We start from the raw sequence: 19275 nt of genomic DNA, 5'->3' as shown, positions 1-19275 counted from the left end.
AGAGAGAGAATGAGTGAACATGAGTGGGGGTTGGGGAGGGGTTGGGGGAGAGGGAGAGGGAGAAGCAGACTTCCTGCTGAGCAGGGAGCCCCACCACGGCAACACAGAGCTCCATTCCAGGACCCCAGGATCATGACATGAGGCAAAGGCAGCTGCTTAACCGACTGAGCCCCTCAGGTGCCCCTGTGGGCAGGGAATCTTAAGTATTTTTTTTCTGTTAACAAGTCTCAACATTCTAGAAAAACCGGGGACACAGTGGGAGAGCAAAAGGAAACAGGAAAGGGAACTCAGTTTTGGATATCTCTTGACTACAACTCTCCTACGCTTTCTGGTTGGTTGCTGCATCCTCTCTGGTTCTAAGCCCTCTCGTCTCCTATTGAAGAATATTTTCTCCAGAGGGACTTTCCAGATCTCTGACTTGTGATTCAAACATTTTCATGTTTCACGTTTACTGGAACATGCATTCAATTCATTCCTTGATAGCTTGATTGAATGTGTGTGATGTTCTAGGCTCTGGGTATTGATCAGCGGATACGGCAGGTGGGGTCTGTATACGGAATATGTAGAAACTTACTGTGTCAGCGTGTGCTAGTGCTACAAAGGAACGTCAGGCAGGGTGATAGGATCTGAAGAGAGTGCTAGTTTAGATAGAAGGAGCAGGGAGGATCCCTCTGAGGAGGTGATCTTTCAGCAGAGACCTAACTGGAGTTTTGCTTTGATAATGAAGCCTGGTGATCTCAGGGACGTTTTCTGTATATTTGAATATTGCCTTTTTGAGTTGGTTGATGAGATGTTTCTTCTGCTTGCCTAAAAGGAGCTTAAAGAGATAGAAAAGAAGAGGAAAAGCAAGAGATAATATTGTTATTTCATGGCTATTAGACAATGTCTACAGGAGCAGCCCCTCACTGGTACACACGTGTCCTTTTGAGCATTATGCCTCATACATTTTAGAAGATCAGAATAATTCTACATTCTGTGTGAAATAGGCAAACCGTACATGCCTGTAAGCTCTAATTCTGTTGTCTTCATGTGGGACTCAGGCTTCTGATATAGATTTTTAATTTCTGAACTTAAAGTAAAAGTTATGAGAGTCTAATGAAAAAATTTAATGCAGCTTTTCATTTTAACTGAAGCATCTTTTTAGAAAATCAGATGAAGATAAGTCATTTGCAGGCAATTACTGACTTTCGTATCGAGAATGTTTACAAGGGTATTTCTCTTTGACTTACAGGTTCTGCTACTGATCGACATCCAAGTCTCCTACATCAACACCAACCACGAAGATTTCATTGGGTTTGCAAAGTACGTGAAATGCTTGATTGCCACAAGCATTCCCCCTGCTGGTTTGGTTAGAATGCACATTGTGAATTTCTGCTACAACCCTACTACGTTTGAGAGCACATTCTGTGTCAGGATTAACTCTGAGTCGACCACGTAGGAGGTCTGAACCTCACGGCCATGAGGCCATGTTTTCTCGATAAAGTAGTTGGCTCTTTCATTGTGCAGCATATGAAGTCATATGGGTCTTGGATAGTCATTGTTTTTGGATGATGATCTGCAGTTTGTACTTGAACTCTCATAGATAAGCAGGAACAGATGCACATTTAAAATATGTTTGGGAACACTTTCTCACAGAAATTTGAAGCAACAAATGCAATTCACAGGATACAAGCTATTTTAACATTCCTAAATAAGAATATAGAGGTCTATTTTTTTTTTAAACTATTCTTTGTAAACTTAGACAGAATCTTTTTGGATGAACATTCTCTTTTCTACAGTGTGTTTATACTTAACATAATCTTGTCTATATATTGCCGTTCCATCATGCATGTATTCTGTTATATTCAATATTCTACTGCTATATTCCTAGATACTGTCATATGGATATGCTTAGTTATTCAGGGTTGGTCATTCATCATGTGACATTTTCAAGACCCTGATTTCACCATTTTTTCCTGCCCTTTAGTGGAATGAGTTTTTGTTTGCTTTTAAGGGATTTTGATTATAACTCTATATCTGTGGCACGTACACGGTTCCAACTTCAAGTATATAAAGCATGGTCTATTTTATAAAAATATAAACTAAAGGGGTCAAGTACCATTACTTGAACTGCATATTTAAGAACAGGACAAGTAAAAAAAAATAACAAAATGTATAACAATTTTATTTAATTATACTCTGACTTAGAAGGAACATATATGTAGATCACGTCAGTGAGACTACACAGTGGCCTGAGGAATTTCAAGGCATGTGTTAGGGAGTAAAGCCCAATTATCCAATGGAAAACTGTCTCATTCTAAGCATGGCTATTGTCGGGATGGCTTAACCAAGGGTGTAGACATATTTTGCATCCATTGTGCGGTAGTTAGCTTTTTTCAACTATTTTCTGTCTGTGACCTATGTGTAAAGTTGTTAGAGCACAGTGATGAGTACGTCCCTTTGGTCAGTTGCACGTTTAGCCACACTACCCATTCCAACTTCTAGACAGGTCTTTCCTCCACAGGCATTTCACATAGACCTGCCCCCCCCTCTCTTTTTCAGCCCCTGTGGCTCTCACCATCTGCACTGCTCATTTCCTTCTGCAAAATCACCAGTAGGAAGAAACCTAGACTCTGATATGCCTTTCTATCCCTAGGCTTGGAAGCGGGGACCTGAGAATTTCTGCCCAGTTTCCAGCACCGTCAGTGAACTCTGTATGCCGGTGCCAAGCACTACACTAGTTGCTATGGGGGAAAATATATAAGAAAAAGAAAAAATATTTTTGTCTTTAGGAGCTTGCCTAATAATCGAAAAGTAGAGAGAAACACATGTAAAAAGTTAAGCTGACACATTCTCCATTTACTTCACTTGCTTCTTTGAGGAATTTAAAAGAACAACAAACCCTTGAATCATTTGAAATAACAGGAATGCTGCCTTTAATGTTGATTTTTATTGGTTACAAATGCCAGTTAGGTTCTTATAAAAATGTAGCAGATGTAGATGTAAACTTGGCACCATAACTTAAGAGTGAAAAGGATGTTGCAACATTGCCCCTTTGTGGTACCTGGTTCAAGGAAGAAACAGAGAAGAATCGTAAGGAGTTTGGAAAGGGTTCGTTTCTGAACAGTTTTTGTAATCAGTGCTGCAATTTAATTTCACCCTGGGGTCTTCTTGAAATGTCTCCTCCCCCAGATTACTTACTTATTTATTTATAAACATTTATTTTTTTTAAAGAGAGAGTGCGCAAGCGTGCGCAAGTGTTGGGGTGGGTGGGTAGGGCTGGGGGAGAGGGAGAGCGAGAATCTCAAGCAGGCTCCCTGCTGAACGTGGGGCCTCACGTGGGGCTCAGCCTCATGACCCTCAGATCGTGACCTGAGCCAAGACCAAGAGTTGGACGTTCAACCAGTTGCCCTACCCAGGCGCCCCATACACTTATTTTTTAAAAGATAAGTAGTCCAGCGTTTCAATATATATATATATATATATATTTTTACCTCAGAAGCTGTTCAACTACAGTATTATATTGACTAGGTTTCCGAAGGCATATAATTTTCAAATGTAAGTACTTCAAACTCAGCTTTTTGATGCAGTCTGTCCATAATCCAGGTGACTGCCCCGTTTTTCCAGCAGTGAGATAAGACTACGAACCTTTATGATGTTGGGGGAGAACAAGGAAGCATTGTTCAAACTGCTTTAGAAACCTAGCAACTAGGCACAGTTTTCATCAATTTTAAACTGCACATCCAGACTTTCTTTTAAAGGACTGGCCTGGGAGTCAGCAGTCTGGATATTTTTTCCATGGTTTGTCACTGGTGAGCTTTGGGTTTTGGCAAGGCAGTTAGCCTTTCTGTATCTCAGTTTACTGCTCTAGCAAATGGAATAATAAATGATCCCTGTCTTGTGTACCTTTCAGGAGTGTTGGAAGATCACATTAATGAAGTTATGGGAAAGTGTTTTTGCAAACTGTCGTGTAGACCGTAAAAGTGAGAAAGCGGCACACACACACACACACACACACACACACACACGAATTTGATTACTAGTGCACCATTTTACTTTGTTATGAAATTTATGATGACTGGAGTATGATTGCCACTGGAATATTCTTTTAGTTGCTGACATTGTCTCTAAATGAGACTCAGAGGTGAATGTTCTTTCCCTTTGTATGCCGAGTTGGAGTGCATTTCAGTGTGACATGGGACAATTATGAATATGAAGAAATGTTCATTTCAAAATCACTTAAGGGGTTGTGGTATTTTTTTGTGCTTTTAAAATTAAAAAAATATGGTTGTAGCTATAAATTTTAAAGTTGGCAGGAATGCTGTTTCCATCAAAGAAGAAAAGTCAAGCCATATTTGAAGACAATTATGTAAGTATTTTTAAGTTCCAAAGATAGAAAATTAAGGTCTGGAGTTGAGAAAAATAAGCATTTATTTCATGAGATTTTTAGAGAGTCGCCAAAAGAGGGGGACCACTTCTCATATTTGTAGGATGGTGATGGACATAGTATTTTACATACACATCTATTTTTTTCAACCAGGATGACTTTTGTTCTAAAAATTAAAAAAAAAAAAGAAAACAAATTGCTAAAATTAGATTAACAGAATATTAATTCTCAGAGTAGGGTTCAGGACATCTCAAACTTGTCCCCTTCCTGCTGTAGACCATATTCCACCATGATGAATGTGTGGAAGTTTTTTTTCATCTCCCAGCGATTCGTTAAACATGGACCATAAAATACGTACCACGTGTAGCGTGTCCAAGAAAGCACTGCTGTAGGCTTGCTTTGGAATTTCCTGATTTCTGAAAGCTTGATCTTTCAACTATAATATAGTTCCTGATTCTAAAAGCCTAGTATTTCAGAAGAAAATGTCAACTTTCCTCATGACTTAAGGATTTTAATTTATCATTCTTCTCTGTTTAAAAAAAAACCTACATTCTATATTTTTTACACAATACTGGTTTTTGTTATGCAAGAAAACAAAAGCTAGCCCAATTATTCTTTTATTCACTTCCCTCCTTCCCTGTAATCCTGCTGGATTTGAATAGAGAGGCAGGCTAGTTAGCTGAATGCCTTGGGAAATGACTTTCACATTCTTGTGCTCTTCTTTGTTTGTTCCATGGGCATAATTTGCTTTCTGTCTATGGCTTACGTAGTCCAGTGGTTTAAGAGAAAAATAGGCCCCAGATATAGACCGTTAAGAGTAATATCTCTGTGCCATGAGCAGCAGACCAAGGTCCGTTTTTCAGTCTGCTGGGTTGGTCTCAACACCTGTTTTCTCATTGTTGAAATGATACAGTGTGCAGATTTCAGTTCTTGTTATATGACTACCATGAAAATTCTATAGGTTGTGATATTCATTGTATTTCTTTCCTGATCCTCTGGAATGCCTTTGTTGCCGTTTTATGAAAGGTGGTATATGGGAACCTTGGAACCAAATTCTAGACTAATGTTGGTTTTTCCCTTTGCATTCTTCTTTTTTTCCCCCTAATACATATTCTATTCTATTATTTTTTATTGTGTGAATCTTTTTCATCTTTTTTTATTTATTAAATTTTATTTTATTTTTCAGTGTTCCAAGATTCATTGTTTATGTACCATACCCAGTGCTCCATGCAATACGGGCCCTCCTTAATATCTACCACCAGGCTCACCCAACCCCTACCCCCCCTCCCCTCCTATTATATTCTGTTATAATAGTGTTTCTAGTTCCTATTCTTATATGAGAATGTTCTCTCCTGTGGAATCAAATTTTAGGTATTATAACAAGATTATCCTTTTGGCTTATATGCAAATTCAGGAATTAAATCCTTGGTTGCTTACTGGGACTATTATCGGGTAGAAATACAGGGTTGAACAATAGGGCATCATTAGTATCATCTATTCCAATAAGTTATGAATTCTAATGTTTTAAGCACCATTTTAAAAATAAGCAGACTTCTACTTTTCTCTTTCATTCTCAAATCTGTTATATTGAACATTATCTTCATCCTTAAAATGGATCTTAGGAGGTGAGTCATGCTTCTTTGATAGGCCCCCAAGTTCTGGACGGTTTTCTTGCATAATATTTAGCCTTTTTGACTTCACTAAAGATCTTGCAGGGGGAATTGACATCATGTAGTTTTCTTCCCCTTTTGGCTTCAGTCTGATTGGATGGAGCCAAGCTGGCATGTGGTGAGCTTCACTCTTGGGACTCTCGGCGGGTGTTCATAATCTTCTTGGGTTAATATAAAAGAACATTCCGACAGAGCTTCTTAACTCCAGAGCAGAGCTGCCCAATAGAACTTTGTGAAGGAATGGGAGTATTTTATAATCTGTGCGGTCCAAGACAATAGCTTCTAGACACACACACCTATTGAGTAGCTTAAATGTGGTGAGTACGACAAAAGAAATGAAAGTTAAATTAAATTTTAATTAATTAAATTTTTTGATTGAAATAGCCACATCTGGCTACCAGCAACTGTACTGGACGGCATAGTTCTAGAGTATGGTCAGTCCAGCTGATTTCTCTGAGACCTTCACTGGTGAGCCATACTTTACCGACAGCTTGGTGGTAACCTACAGTGGTAGCTACTAGGAGAGAAAAAGGAGATAAAGTTTGTTAGGTGCTGCTAAGCCAATTCCAAGGCTTAGGAATGTGGAGTCAACTCTTTAAATGTTCTGTTACCAAAGTAGGAAGGATGGGCCTTTTCCTTATACTGTCTTAGTGTGTATGTTACCGTTTTGCTATTATTTTCTCTATCATGGTTACTACTAAAGTTTCATTTAATTCCCTGTCTCCTCTAAGAACTAAACATGGTGGTGGAGGGAGAGGCACACCTTAACATTTGCCATGGAATATGGGTCTTTGAGGGACTCCCGTTTTCTTGGTTCACTTGAGCCCCTTATGGGTTGACTTAGAGTCAACCTTAGACTTAGACTTCCCTTTTTTCTTTCTCATTTGTCTTTCACTTTTCAGCCCACTGCAGCCTTTTTTCTTTCAAAGATTTTATTTATTATTTGAGAGAGAGATTGAGAGAACGAGTGGGAGGAGGGACAGAGGAAGAAGCAGACTCCCTGTGGAGCAGGGAGCCGAATGCAGGACTCGATCCCAGGACCCTGGGATCATGACCTGAGCGAAGGCAGTCACTTAACCGACTGAGCCACCCAGGCGTCGGGTCCACTGCAGTCTTGTGTCTTCCACACAACTCTAATGAGACAGAACGGTTAATCCAGCAGACAATTCTGAGTCTTCATTTTACACCATAACCATTTCTTGTTGAGATCTGTTCCTTCGCTTCGGCACCCCTCCACCGTCTCCTGGTTCTCCTCTTTCTGGTCTAGCCGCAGCTTCTCAGTGTTATTTTGGAGCTCTTTATCCTCTGATCGTGACTTAACAACTGTTTTTTTTTTAATCATGATTCTCCCATAGAGGAGCCTCTTCTTTTCTCACCTACTTCACTGTCCCTGACCAGTACCTCCCGCTGCAGTGGCTGCAGTTACCACCTTTATCTGATGACTCTCAATCTAGACCCCCATTGCAGAACTTTTTCCCGGACTGTGTACATATTCCAGCACATACTAGACATCTCTACTTGTATATCATACAGAAGCGGCAACCAAATATTCCTAAATTAAACTCATCGTGTCATCTTAGAATTTACTCCTCTCCATTGTTCCCTCTCCCAGTTGCTCAAACCAGAAACCCAAGCATCATTCTCTCTTCCTTCTTCCCTCATCTTTGCTTCCCTCCATCTTTATCAAGTCCATTTGATTCTGATTATTTTTTGAACTTGTCTATTTCTTCCTGTCTTCATTACTACTACTAAAGTTAGTCTTTTCTTGCCTGGGTTACTATAATAGTCTCCCTGCCTCTTGTCATGTTCGTTTTCATTCTGTCCTGGGTTCCCTATTACTTTCAGAGTAAAGTCTAAACTTGTTAGTATGGTTTCCAAGGTCCTGTAGACTCCATCTTCTGCCTATCTTTTCAGCTATTCTGTTGTCACTATTTCTGTCTGTCCCACCCAGCCCTGTCATCTAGCCAGACTGACCACTTTTGGATCCCTCAATAGACCATTCTCTTTCTGCCACACCTGTCTACTGCAGACTTCTTCAAATTACTTAAACTTCCTATTGCAGATAAGCATTAATAATCTAGTTAAAAATAACCTTGGTATCAAAATATAATTTCATAAATATTTCTTAAGAAACTCTTATTCACATTGTGCTAGATAATACCAGTGTTGAGAGACTACAGATACCCAGATTAATGCTACACACCATCAGCCATCTTGGGGCAGACATAGTTGGAAGGGATTTAGAGATCAGCCTATAACAAAGTCCTGATTATATAATACAGGCACAGACAAAGAGCTTTAGGAGTTCATGGGAAAGAGAGATAACTAGAGGTTTCTAAGAAGGCATAATCCAGAAATGGGACTCGATTGACTTTGAAGGCTGGGCAGGACTCCACAGTCAGAGGGAGGGGGTCTAGGCTGACTGTTTCCTGTCTTCTCTGATTCAGAGTCAATACTACCCATTTCAGGGAGGTAATTTTACTAAAACACTGCTTTGATCATGCCATTTGCTGGCTCAGAAACTTTGAATACTTTTTGTTGCCTCTAATATAGTGGCCAAATCCATCTTAATTGGCTTCAACATACAGTGATTGTACTAGATGGCTTTTAAAGTCATTTGACAAACCCGAGTCTATGATTATATAATTTTGCCATAATAGTTTTACTTTCCACAACTTCCCTACATGCCTCATTTTTCTACCTTCTGGCTTTGCTAATACTACTCCATTCTCTTGGAATGCAGTTGCTTGTCTTCCTTTGTTAAAGGCTAACCTCTTTTCAAGTTTTCTGAGAAAATCTTAGATCGTATCAGACCAAAATAATCTTTTTTCTCTGAACATTCGGACCAATTACTATGCGTAGGGCTTATTTGGAAAATGGTCACATACTGCCTTGACACACTCTTTTGTTATTTGAATCTTTTATTATATATGCACATGGACAAGGATAGATACGAGTATGCAAAAAATAATTTGAGCTAGAAGATAATATGCTTTTGGAGCACCTGGGTGGCTCAGTGGGTTAAAGCCTCTGCCTTCAGCTCAGGTCATGATCCCAGGGTCCTGGGATCAAGCCCCGCATGGGGCTCTCTGCTCAGCGGGGAGCCTGCTTCCCTTCCTCTCTCTCTGCCTGCCTCTCTGCCTACTTGTGATTTATGTCTGTCAAATAAATAAATAAAAATATTAAAAAAAAGATAATGTTTTTTTTCTTTAAATGAATTCCATTGTGTTCTTCTTTTTATAAAAATTTAAGCCTCTTATTATATACTTTTAAAATCATTAGGTCTCAGAAAATTAAACTAAATAAACCTAATTTGGTTTTATGTGTGTTAGTACTTCCACAGTGGCTTGTGTGTAGTAGGAATTTATCCAATTAACAACAAACACACACATACAAAATAAGATATAAGGTAATTACATCCTACATTTGGAACAGAAGCACTTTAGTTTTTAGCTTTCTGTTACATCTTCACATATTTATTCTTAGGAAGTTTATTGTTCTGTATTATTTGTGTTTTGTGTATTTCACGACCCTCAGCAGGTAAGTTGGAGGCTTCTGATTACAAGGACTATACTTATTTGTGTTTATATCTTCTACAGAATGCCTTGCAGATAACTGGTCCCCTAAAATTTTTGATTTATGTCAAATTAAAGCATTATATGTAGGTATATTTTCAATATTGCAGATAAAACCAACTAAATACCTATCGCCAAGAATATGTCCAAAGGCTCAAATTAACTTGCAAGTCCTTACATGATTTCCGTGAATACATCTTAATTTTTACTTATTTATATTTTTAAATTAAATTAAATTAAATTTTTTAAAATTCAGGTATAATTAGCATACAGTGTTCTATTCATTTCAGGTATACAGTATAATGATTCCACAATTCTATACATTTTTCAGTGCTCATCCAAATATGTGTACTCTTTACCCCCATTATCTGTTTCACTCATCCCCCACCAACCTACCCTCTGGCAACCACCAGTTGGTTCTCTTTATTTAAGAATTTTTTTTTATTGTTTGTCTCTTTTATCTTTGTTCATTTGTTTTGTTTCTTAAATTCCATGTATGAGTGAAACCATATGGTATTGTCTTTCTCTGACTGACTTATTTCAGTTAGTGTAATAGCTTTCTAGGTCCATCCGTGTTGTTGCAGATGGAAAAATTTCATTCTTTTTAATGGTGGAGCAATAACTCATAGTATGTGTATATATAAAATACTATACTATAATAATATAATATATTATCATACAATATAATACATATATATTATATATATTATATATTACATCGTTATTATACATTCATCTATCTATAGACAGGTGGGTTGCTTGCATATCTTGGCTACTTTAGATAATGCTGAAATAAATGTAAAAGTGCATATGTCTTTTCAAATTGTGTTTTCATTTTTATTGGGTAAATACCCTTTTGTGGAATTACTGGATCATATGATAATTCTCTTTTAAATTTTTTGAGGAACCTCCATACTGTTTTCCTCAGTGGCTGTACCAGGTTGCATTCCCACCAACGGTTCTGAGGTCTCCCTTTTCTCTTCATCTTTGCCAGCACTTGTTATTTCTTCTGTTTCTGATTTTAGCCATTCTGAGAGGTGTGAGGTGATGTCCCATTGTGGTTTTGATTTGCATTTACCTGATGATTAGTGATGTTGAGCATCTTTTCTTGTGTCTATTGGCCATCTGGATGTCTTCTTTGGAAAAATGTCTAATCAGGACTTCTGTCCATTGTTAAATTGGATTATTTGGTTTTTGGGTATTGAGTTATATAAGTTCTTTATACATTTTGCGTATGTACCTCTAATTGGATAAACCATTTACAATATCTCCTCCCATTCACTAGTTTTTCTTTTCATTTTGTTGATGGTTGCCTTTGCTGTGCATAGTCCCAATACTTTAACTTTAAATATCAAAGAAATTACTGCCTTTTTAAAATAGGAATTTTGGGGCGCCTGGGTGGCTCAGTGGGTTAAAGCCTCTGCCTTCGGCTCGGGTCATGATCCCAGGGTCTTGGGATCGAGCCCCACATCGGGCTCTCTGCTCAGCGGGGAGACTGCTTCCCTTCCTCTCTCTCTGCCTACTCTCTGCCTACTTGTGATCTCTGTCTGTCAAATGAATAGATAGAATCTTAAAAAAAAAAAAAATCTTTAAAAAAAAAAAATAAAATAAAATAGGAATTTTATGGTTTCAGGTCTCACATTTAGGTCTTTAAACCATTTTGAGTTTATTTTTGTGTATGATGTAAAAAAGTGGTACAGTTTCATTCTTTTATATGTAGCCTCCAGTTTTCCCAATGCCATTTATTGAAGAGACTATCTTTTTGCCATTGTATATTCTTTCCTCCTTTGTTATAGATTAATTGACCATAAAAGCATGGGTTTATTTCTGGACTCTCTTTTCTGTTCCATTGATGTATGTGTCTGTTTTTGTGCCTGTACCATACTGTTTTGATTGCTATAGCTTTGTAGTATATCTTAAAACCTAAGATTGTGATGTCTCCAGCTTTGTTATTCTTTCTAAAGATTGATTTGGCTATTTGGGGTCTTTGTGATTTCATACAAATGTTAGTGTCATTTGTCCTAGTTCTGTGAAAAATGCTGTTGGTATTTTGATAGCAATTGAATGAAATCTGTATATTGCTTTGGGTGGTATGGACATTTTGACAGTATTGGTTCTTCCAATGCATGAACACCACCTTGGTTAAGTTTATTCTTAGGTTTTTAATTTCATTTTTTTATTTTTTGAGGAAGGGGTAGGAGCAGAGGGAGAGAAAGAATCTTAGACAGGCTCCATGCCACCCTGAGATCATGACCTGAGCTGAAATCAAGAGTCAGAAGCTTAACCGACTGAGCCAACCAGCTGCCCCAGTGTTTTATTCTTTTTGGAGCAATTGTAAATGGGCTTGTTTTTTTAATTTCTCTTTTTGCTATTTCATTATTAGCATATAGAAATGCAACAGATTTCCACATACTACTTTTGTATCCTGAGACTATGAATTCATGTATTCTAGTAGTTTTTTGGAGGATTATTTCAGGTTTTCTATATAAAGTATCATGTCATCTGCAAATAGTGAGTTTTACTTCTTCCTTACTAATCTCTCTATGTATAGATTTACTTTTACTGCCTTTTCTTGTCTGATTGGTGAGGCTAGAACTTCCAATACTATGCTGAACAAAAGTGTTGAGAGTGGACGTCTTGATTTTGTTCCTGTTCTTAGAGGAAAAGCTCTTTTCACCATTATGTTAGCTATGTGTTTTTCATATAAGACCTTTATTATGTTGGGGTTTGTTCCTTCTAAGCCTACTTTGTTGAGAGTTTTTATCATGAATGGGTATTGTGGTTTGTCAAATGCTTTTTCTGCATCTAGTGAGGTGACTATATGGTTTGTCTCTTTTCTCTTGTCAATGTGATGTACCATGTTGACTGGTGTGCGAATATTGAACTACTCATGCATCCCTGGAATAAATTCCACTTGATCATGGTGAATGATCTTTTAATGTTTTGTTAGTTTTGTTTTACTAACGTTTTGTTGAGGATTTCTGTATCTGTGTTCATCAGAGATATAGGCCTGTGGTTTTCCTTTTTTGTAGTATCTTTATCTGGTTTTAGTATCAGGGTAATGCTGGCCTCAGAATGAATTTGGATGCTTTCCTTCCTCTTCTATTATTTGGGATATTTTAAGAAAAATAGGTATTAACTCTATTTTAAATGTTTGGTAGAATTCACCTATGAAGCTGTCCGGTCTTGGACAGCTTGAATAGGTGTTGCTTGTTTGGAGATTTTTTTTTTTTTTAACTGATTCCGTTTCACTCCTGGTAATGGGTCCATTCTAATTTTGTTTCTTCCTGATTCCATTTTGGAAGGTTATATGTTTCTAGGAATTTATCCATTTCTTGTAGGTTGTCCTATTTGTTGGCATATAATTTTTCATAATATTCTCTTATAATCCTTGCTATTTCTGTGGTGTGCGTTATTATTTCTCCTCCTTCATTTCTGATTTTATTTATTTGAGACCTCTCTCTTTTTCTTGATTGGTCTGGCCAATGATAAAGAATTTTGTTGGTTTTTTTTCCCAAGAACCAGCTTCTGGTTTCATTAATCTGTTTTATTGGTGGGTTTTTTGGTTTTTTGGGTTTTTTTTTGTTTTTTGTTTTTTGTCTGTATTTCATTTGTTTTTGCTCTAATTTTGATTATTTTCTTCCTTCTACTGGCTTTGGGCTCTGTTTCCCTTTTTCTAGCTCCCATAAGTATAAGGTTAGGTTGCTTATTTGAGATTTTTCTTGCTTCTTATAGTAGGCCTGTATTGCTGTAATCATTCCTCTCTGAATAGCTTATGGTGTGTCCCAAAGATTTTGGACCATTGTGTTTTCATTTTCATTTCTCTCCATGTATTTTTTATTTCCTCTCTGATTTCTTGGTTGACCCATTCATTGTTTAGTAGCATGTTATTTAGCCTCCATGGAAAATCTATACATTGATATTAGTGGGGCATTAAAGTTCATTACTTTTTTTGTGTTACTGTCAGTTTCTTCCTTTATGTCTGTTAATTATTGCTTAATGTATTTAAGCATTAATTTGTTAATTTGTAATTAACAAATTAATTTAAGTTATAATTAATTAATTTGTGATTAATTAATTAATTTGTAATTAAGCATTAAGTTGTTCCTATATTGGGCCTACAAATATTTACCACTGTTATATCCTCTTGTTGGATTGTTGCCTTTATCAGTATGTAGTGTCCTTCTTTGTCTCTTTTAACAGTCTTTCTTTTAAAGTCTATATTGTTGCCACCTTAGCCTTCTTTTTGCTTACATTTGTATGGTAAATGCTTTTTCTATCCCTTCACTTTCAATTTGCATGTATCTTTAGGACTGAAGTGAATTTCTTGTAGGTAGCCCATAGATGGGTCTTGCCTTTTTTTTTTTCTTTTAAATCCATCAGTCACCCAATGTCTTTTGATTGGAGCATTTAGTCCATTTACATTCAAAGTAATTACTGATTGGTATGCATTTATTGCCATTTTCTTACTTGTTTTATGGTTGTTTTTATATTTCCACCCTGTTCCTTCTCTTGCTCTCTTCCCTTATGTTTTTTTTTTTTGTTTGTTTAAGATTTTATTTATTTGAGAGAGAGAGAGAGCATGAAAGGGGTTAGGGGCAGAGGGAGAAGCTGGCTCCCTGATGAGCAGAGGGCCTGATGTGGGACTTGATCCTGGGACTCCAGGATCATGACCTGAGCTGAAGGCAGTTGCTTAACCAACTGAGCCACCCAGGTGCCCCCTCCCTTATGGTTTTATATTTCTCTTTACTGATATGCTTGCATTGCTTCCTCCTTATTTTTTGCATATCTATTACAGGTCTATTTGTGGTTACCCTTAGGCTTATAAATAACATCTTATGATATAGCAGTCTATATTAAGTTGATGGTCAGGTAAGTTTGAACCCATTCTAAAATGAACCCATTCTAAAAATGGGTTTGAACCCATTCTTAAATTTTTCTTCCCCTCCCATGTTTCATGTATATGATATCATACTTTACATCCTCTTATTTTGTGAATCTCTTGACAGATTTTTATAGATTTAACTGATTTTATTGCCTTTGTGTTTTAACCTCCATACTGGTTTTATAAGTGCTCAATGTAATACTTTTATTATGTTTGTATTTAATTGTGAATTTTTTTCTTTTCACAGTTTTCTTATTTCTTTTCTTTCCATTGAAAGGATTCCCTTTAGTGTTTCTTGTAAGGCTGGTTTAGTTGTGATGAACTCTTTTAACTTTGGTTTTCTGGGAAATTCTTTATCTCTCCTTCTACCCTGAATGATAGCCTTGCTGAGTTGAGTATGTTTGATTGCAGTCTTTCCTTTCTGTACTTTGAATATATCATGCCACTTTCTTTTGGCCTGCAAAGTTTCTGCTGATAAATCAGTTCATAGATTTATGGGGTTTCCCTTGTATGTAACTGTTTTCTTTTCTCTTACTGCTTTTAAATTTCCCTGTTTATCACTACTTTTGGCCATTGTAATTATTATGTGTCTTGGTATGGGCCTTCTTGGGTTGATTTTGTTGGGAGCTCTCTGTGCCTCCTGGAATCAGATACCCATTTCCTTCCACAGATTAGGGAAGTTTTTGGCTATTATTCCTCAGATAAACTTTTGTCCCCTTTTCTTTTCCTTCTGGATGGCTATAATGCAGAAGTTATTATGCTTGATGATGATGCTGAGTTCCCTTAATCTATTCTCATTTTTTAAATTAATTTTTTCTTTTTGCTGTTCAGTGTGGCTGCTTTCCAGTGCTCTGTCTTCCAGCTTGCTAATCCATTCTTCTGCCTCCTCAAATCTACTATTGATTCCTCTAGTGTGTTTTTAATTTCATTTATTGAGTTCTTCATCTCTGATTGGTTCTTTTTTATATTTTCTATCTTTTTGTTGAAGGTCTCACTGAGATCCTCCATTCTTTTCTCAAGTCCAGTAAGTATCTTTATGACCATTACTTTGATTTTTTTTTTAATCATGCATATTCTTGTCTTTGTTTCATTTAACTCTGTTGCTGTGGTTTCGTCCTATTCTTTAATTTGTGACATATTTCTCTTTCTCCTCATTTTATATAACTGTGTTTGTTTCTATATATTTAAAAAAGCAGTCAGGTCTCCTAGATCTTGAAAGTAGTGGTTTTATGAGAAAGAGGTCCTGGGGTGCCCTTGTAGCACAAGGTCGTCTGCTCACCAGAACCAGGCACTTCAGGGGTGTCTCATATGTGGTTTTCATATATTGTGGCTACTATTGTGGCTAAGCCTTCTTTGCCTTTAGTCGTCTGCTCACCAGAACCAGGCACTTCAGGGGTGTCTCATATGTGGTTTTCATATATTGTGGCTACTATTGTGGCTAAGCCTTCTTTGCCTTTAGTCCAGCCAGCTGCAATGGCTCACTTTACCTGTTGTGAGCAAGATTTAGTCACTGTGCTGTTAAGGGGCCAGCCAGGGGCCCCTGTAGGCTTGTAGTTGGGTAATGGGGCAGTCAGACTAGAGGTCTGCCCTCAGCCTATTTGTCAGGGCTACAGAGTGACCCCAGACTGCAGGGCTCTCTCCCTGTGCTGCCTCCCAGGAGGTGTTTGTTGGTGGGTAGGGCTGGCAGTGAGACCAAGATACCTGTCCCCATACTGTCTGCTGGGGCTGCAGCAGGGATCAGCAGGGCACTCTCTCTGCATTGCCAGTTATAAGGCCTGGCTGCTGGGGATGCAGTGGAATTGGTGTGTGTAGTTGTTTTCACCCTCTCATCAGGGCAGAAGTGACTTTGGAGTGGTGTCAGTCCCTACTGGGGCTGCTTGCAGGGCGAGATACAATAGCAGCCACTTTGACAGGACTCCTGAAGGGTGGGGTGGGTGGGATGGAGTGAATCCCCGGGGCAGTGTGGGGGTGGGGTACACAGTGTCAACAAGATAGGTCGAGGGTATTGAAGCTGCTTCCTACAGGTTTCTGGCTATCTAGGCTTGGGGTAAGGGTGGGTACATGGGGAGGAATGGCACTTGCCAACTCTTTTGTTCTTGGAGAATTCTCTGAATGATCTTTTCCCCTCTAGCATGCATTCTGAAATTAGTAAATAAATCTCCTTCTCATATATCCCATGTGCTTTCCAAGCTGCTGCTTCTGTGCTTTATCTAGGTGGGATTGTTTGCTGTACTGTCTTGTTAAGGGCAGAGACCCAGTTTCTTGTCCCTCTCCACATCTCCCAGAGTTGAGCCTGCCAATTTTTAAAGTACCAGAGTTAAGCCCCACTGGTTGGAAAAAACTCATAAAGTTAAGCTCCATGGGTTTTCAAAGCCAAATGTTATGGGGACTTGTATTCCTAGTGCAGGTCCCCTGTGCCTAGGGTGAGGTCTTCTCCATGCTTGTGATATCGCTCCCATTTGTGTTTGGTCTCACCAAGGGTTTGCTTCCCTTCCGCCTTTGCTCCTCTGACTTCATCTCTAAAAGTAACTGTGGAAGGTCTATCCTGCCAGTCTTTGGGTCATTTTCTGCTTTGTTTGCACTGATGTGGCTATTATCTAGGTATGTTCATTGGACCAAGTGAGCTTAGGATCCTTCTACTCTGTTATCTTCCTAGAAGTCTTCCCATTGTTAAATGAATATATTAAAATATTTTTAGTTTAATCATCATTGCCTATAGAAGGATTTTGATAAAGAATGTTTTCTAACTAGAAGTTTATGTTTTTATTATGTTGCTGATGTAATAACTTTAAGTATCTAAATACATCTTTAATAAGTATCCTTGTCTTGGGCGCCTGGGTGGCTCAGTCATTGGGTGGCGCCTTCAGCTCAGGTCATGATCCCTGGGTCCTGGGATTGAGTCCCGCAGTTGGCTCCTTGCTGGGCAGGAAATCTGCTTCTCTCTCTCCCACTCCCCCTGCTTGTGTTCCCTCTCTTGTCAAATAAATGATTAAAATCTTTAAAAATAATAATAATAAGTATCCTGTCTTTATGGGGCCAGTTGCTATGAAAAGATTATTCTTTTGGTCAAAAGTAAAGTTAATTTAATATTTGCATTTTTAAAAAAGATTTATTATTTATTTGAGAGAGAGTGCATAAACGGAAGGGGAGAGGGTGAGGGAGAGAGAGAATCTGAAGCCAATTCTGTGCTGAGTCCAGAGCCCAACACTGGGCTCTCACAACCCTGAGATCATGACCTGAGCCAAAACCAAGACTTGGACACTCAACCGACTGTGCCACCTAGGCGTCCAATAGTGTTTGTTTTAACACTAATATTTGATATTGGGTTATAAGTCTTTTTCCTTCTGCACATTCTTAGACTATGTAGATCCTAAATATGATAATTTAGTAGATAAAGATTCTGTCAGTGGAAAGTCTGTCTACATAGTGTAGATCATAAGTTTCTGAGAATAACTTTGCATCTTAAGGAATCTTGGATCTAAGAGGAACCTAAGAAATAGCTAGTCTAGTTGCCCACCCCTTGTCTCTGTCTCTTTGTATACACACAGACAGACACACACACACACACACACTCAAACTTTATAGATAAGGCACTGAGGTCTCTATGGTCTATATTCTTTACTTAAAGTAGTATAAGGAGTCATCGGCAATCTCTGTCTTTTGCTCTATGTTCTGCTATTTTTCTCTTACGTGATTTTAAGAGGATATACACATAATTCAAGGGTCCCCAGTAGTTTGCCTGCTTTAAACACCTGTGGGTCTAGCATAGTTTGAAATTATCACTACTAGTAAGTGCCTTATTTTGAAACATTTCCCCTTAAGAAAACCCTGAACAACAGTTATGGTGCTTGGAAAGGATGACCATAGCCATGAAGGAGGCATGATCGCAGTACAATGGTTGCTGGGCCCAGTTCTTCCCTGAGGAGGGGGAACCCGCTTGGCCTGGAGAAAGAAATGATGGCTAAGATCTGAAGCCCCAGAGGAGAAATATTTTAGATACACTCCATGGTTCACGGCCTGGTGGGCAGCCAGAGGGCAGTGTGGACGCATCAGACCCCTGGGCACAGCCTGTTGTAAACATGATCTCATTTACAGCCTCACCACAAAAACCTGAATAATGCAGATTTGGCTTATGTAGAGGAATGGTTGGAGAGAGATGAATATCATAGTGATGAGGGAAGCAAGCATTCAGCTAAAAACTAGAAAAATAACAAACAGGAAAGAAGAAGCTCAAGCCCTGAAATTAGCAAATTGAAAAACAAAAACAAAATACCCCAAATCTTTACTAATCAAATACTGTGTGTCCTTTTACCACTCATACCTTCCCCGGCCTCATTTGAATGTAGTGTGTGTTTCTTCCTGAGGTCGAATGAAGAGAAGCACCTTAAATACATCACGGTAGATTATAAAAGATTGCTATTTGGAACAGCTGTTCTAAATGTGTGATTTGTGATGTGCTACTGAATCGCACTATCCCATCACTTTAAATGGTTGACTGGTGACTTTAATCTGTTTTCTCTATTTTAGACTTTTTTGTCAATTTCTGAAACAGCTTCCATAAACTATTAAACAACGAGTGAGCAGGTTCAGTATGGCTTTTCAGAATTGCCACAGTGACTTGTATTTTCTTGTATCAATAGGTGTTTACTCATGAATTCACGGAAAGAAAGCCTTTGTTCTTTTCAGAGATAGAGTAACATAGCACATAATATCTGGGCTCCAGAGTTCAATTGTTGGGGTTGTATCTGGCTCTTACTCCCTCTGTGCTTGTGTTAAAAT

The 19275-nt window shown here is 38.2% G+C and overlaps 1 protein-coding gene across 3 annotated transcripts in view; it reads left to right on the top strand.

Annotated features, from left to right (window-relative positions):
- The window catches only part of DNM3 (dynamin 3), a gene marked incomplete at its 3' end in the record, with an annotated part of 535603 nt that overhangs the window by 227221 nt on the left and 289107 nt on the right, over nucleotides 1–19275 (top strand). For all 3 annotated transcript variants that reach the window (XM_080824220.1, XM_080824222.1, XM_080824221.1), the window contains exon 12: nucleotides 1232–1302. In XM_080824220.1, coding sequence (XP_080680346.1) covers nucleotides 1232–1302 — 71 coding nt within the window. The remainder of the gene's footprint in view (nucleotides 1–1231; nucleotides 1303–19275) is intronic.

This window comes from Martes martes (assembly GCF_963455335.1).
Source record: "Martes martes genome assembly, chromosome: 15".
Taxonomy (NCBI): domain Eukaryota; kingdom Metazoa; phylum Chordata; class Mammalia; order Carnivora; family Mustelidae; genus Martes; species Martes martes.
This window is presented reverse-complemented; position numbering and strand designations above follow the sequence as displayed.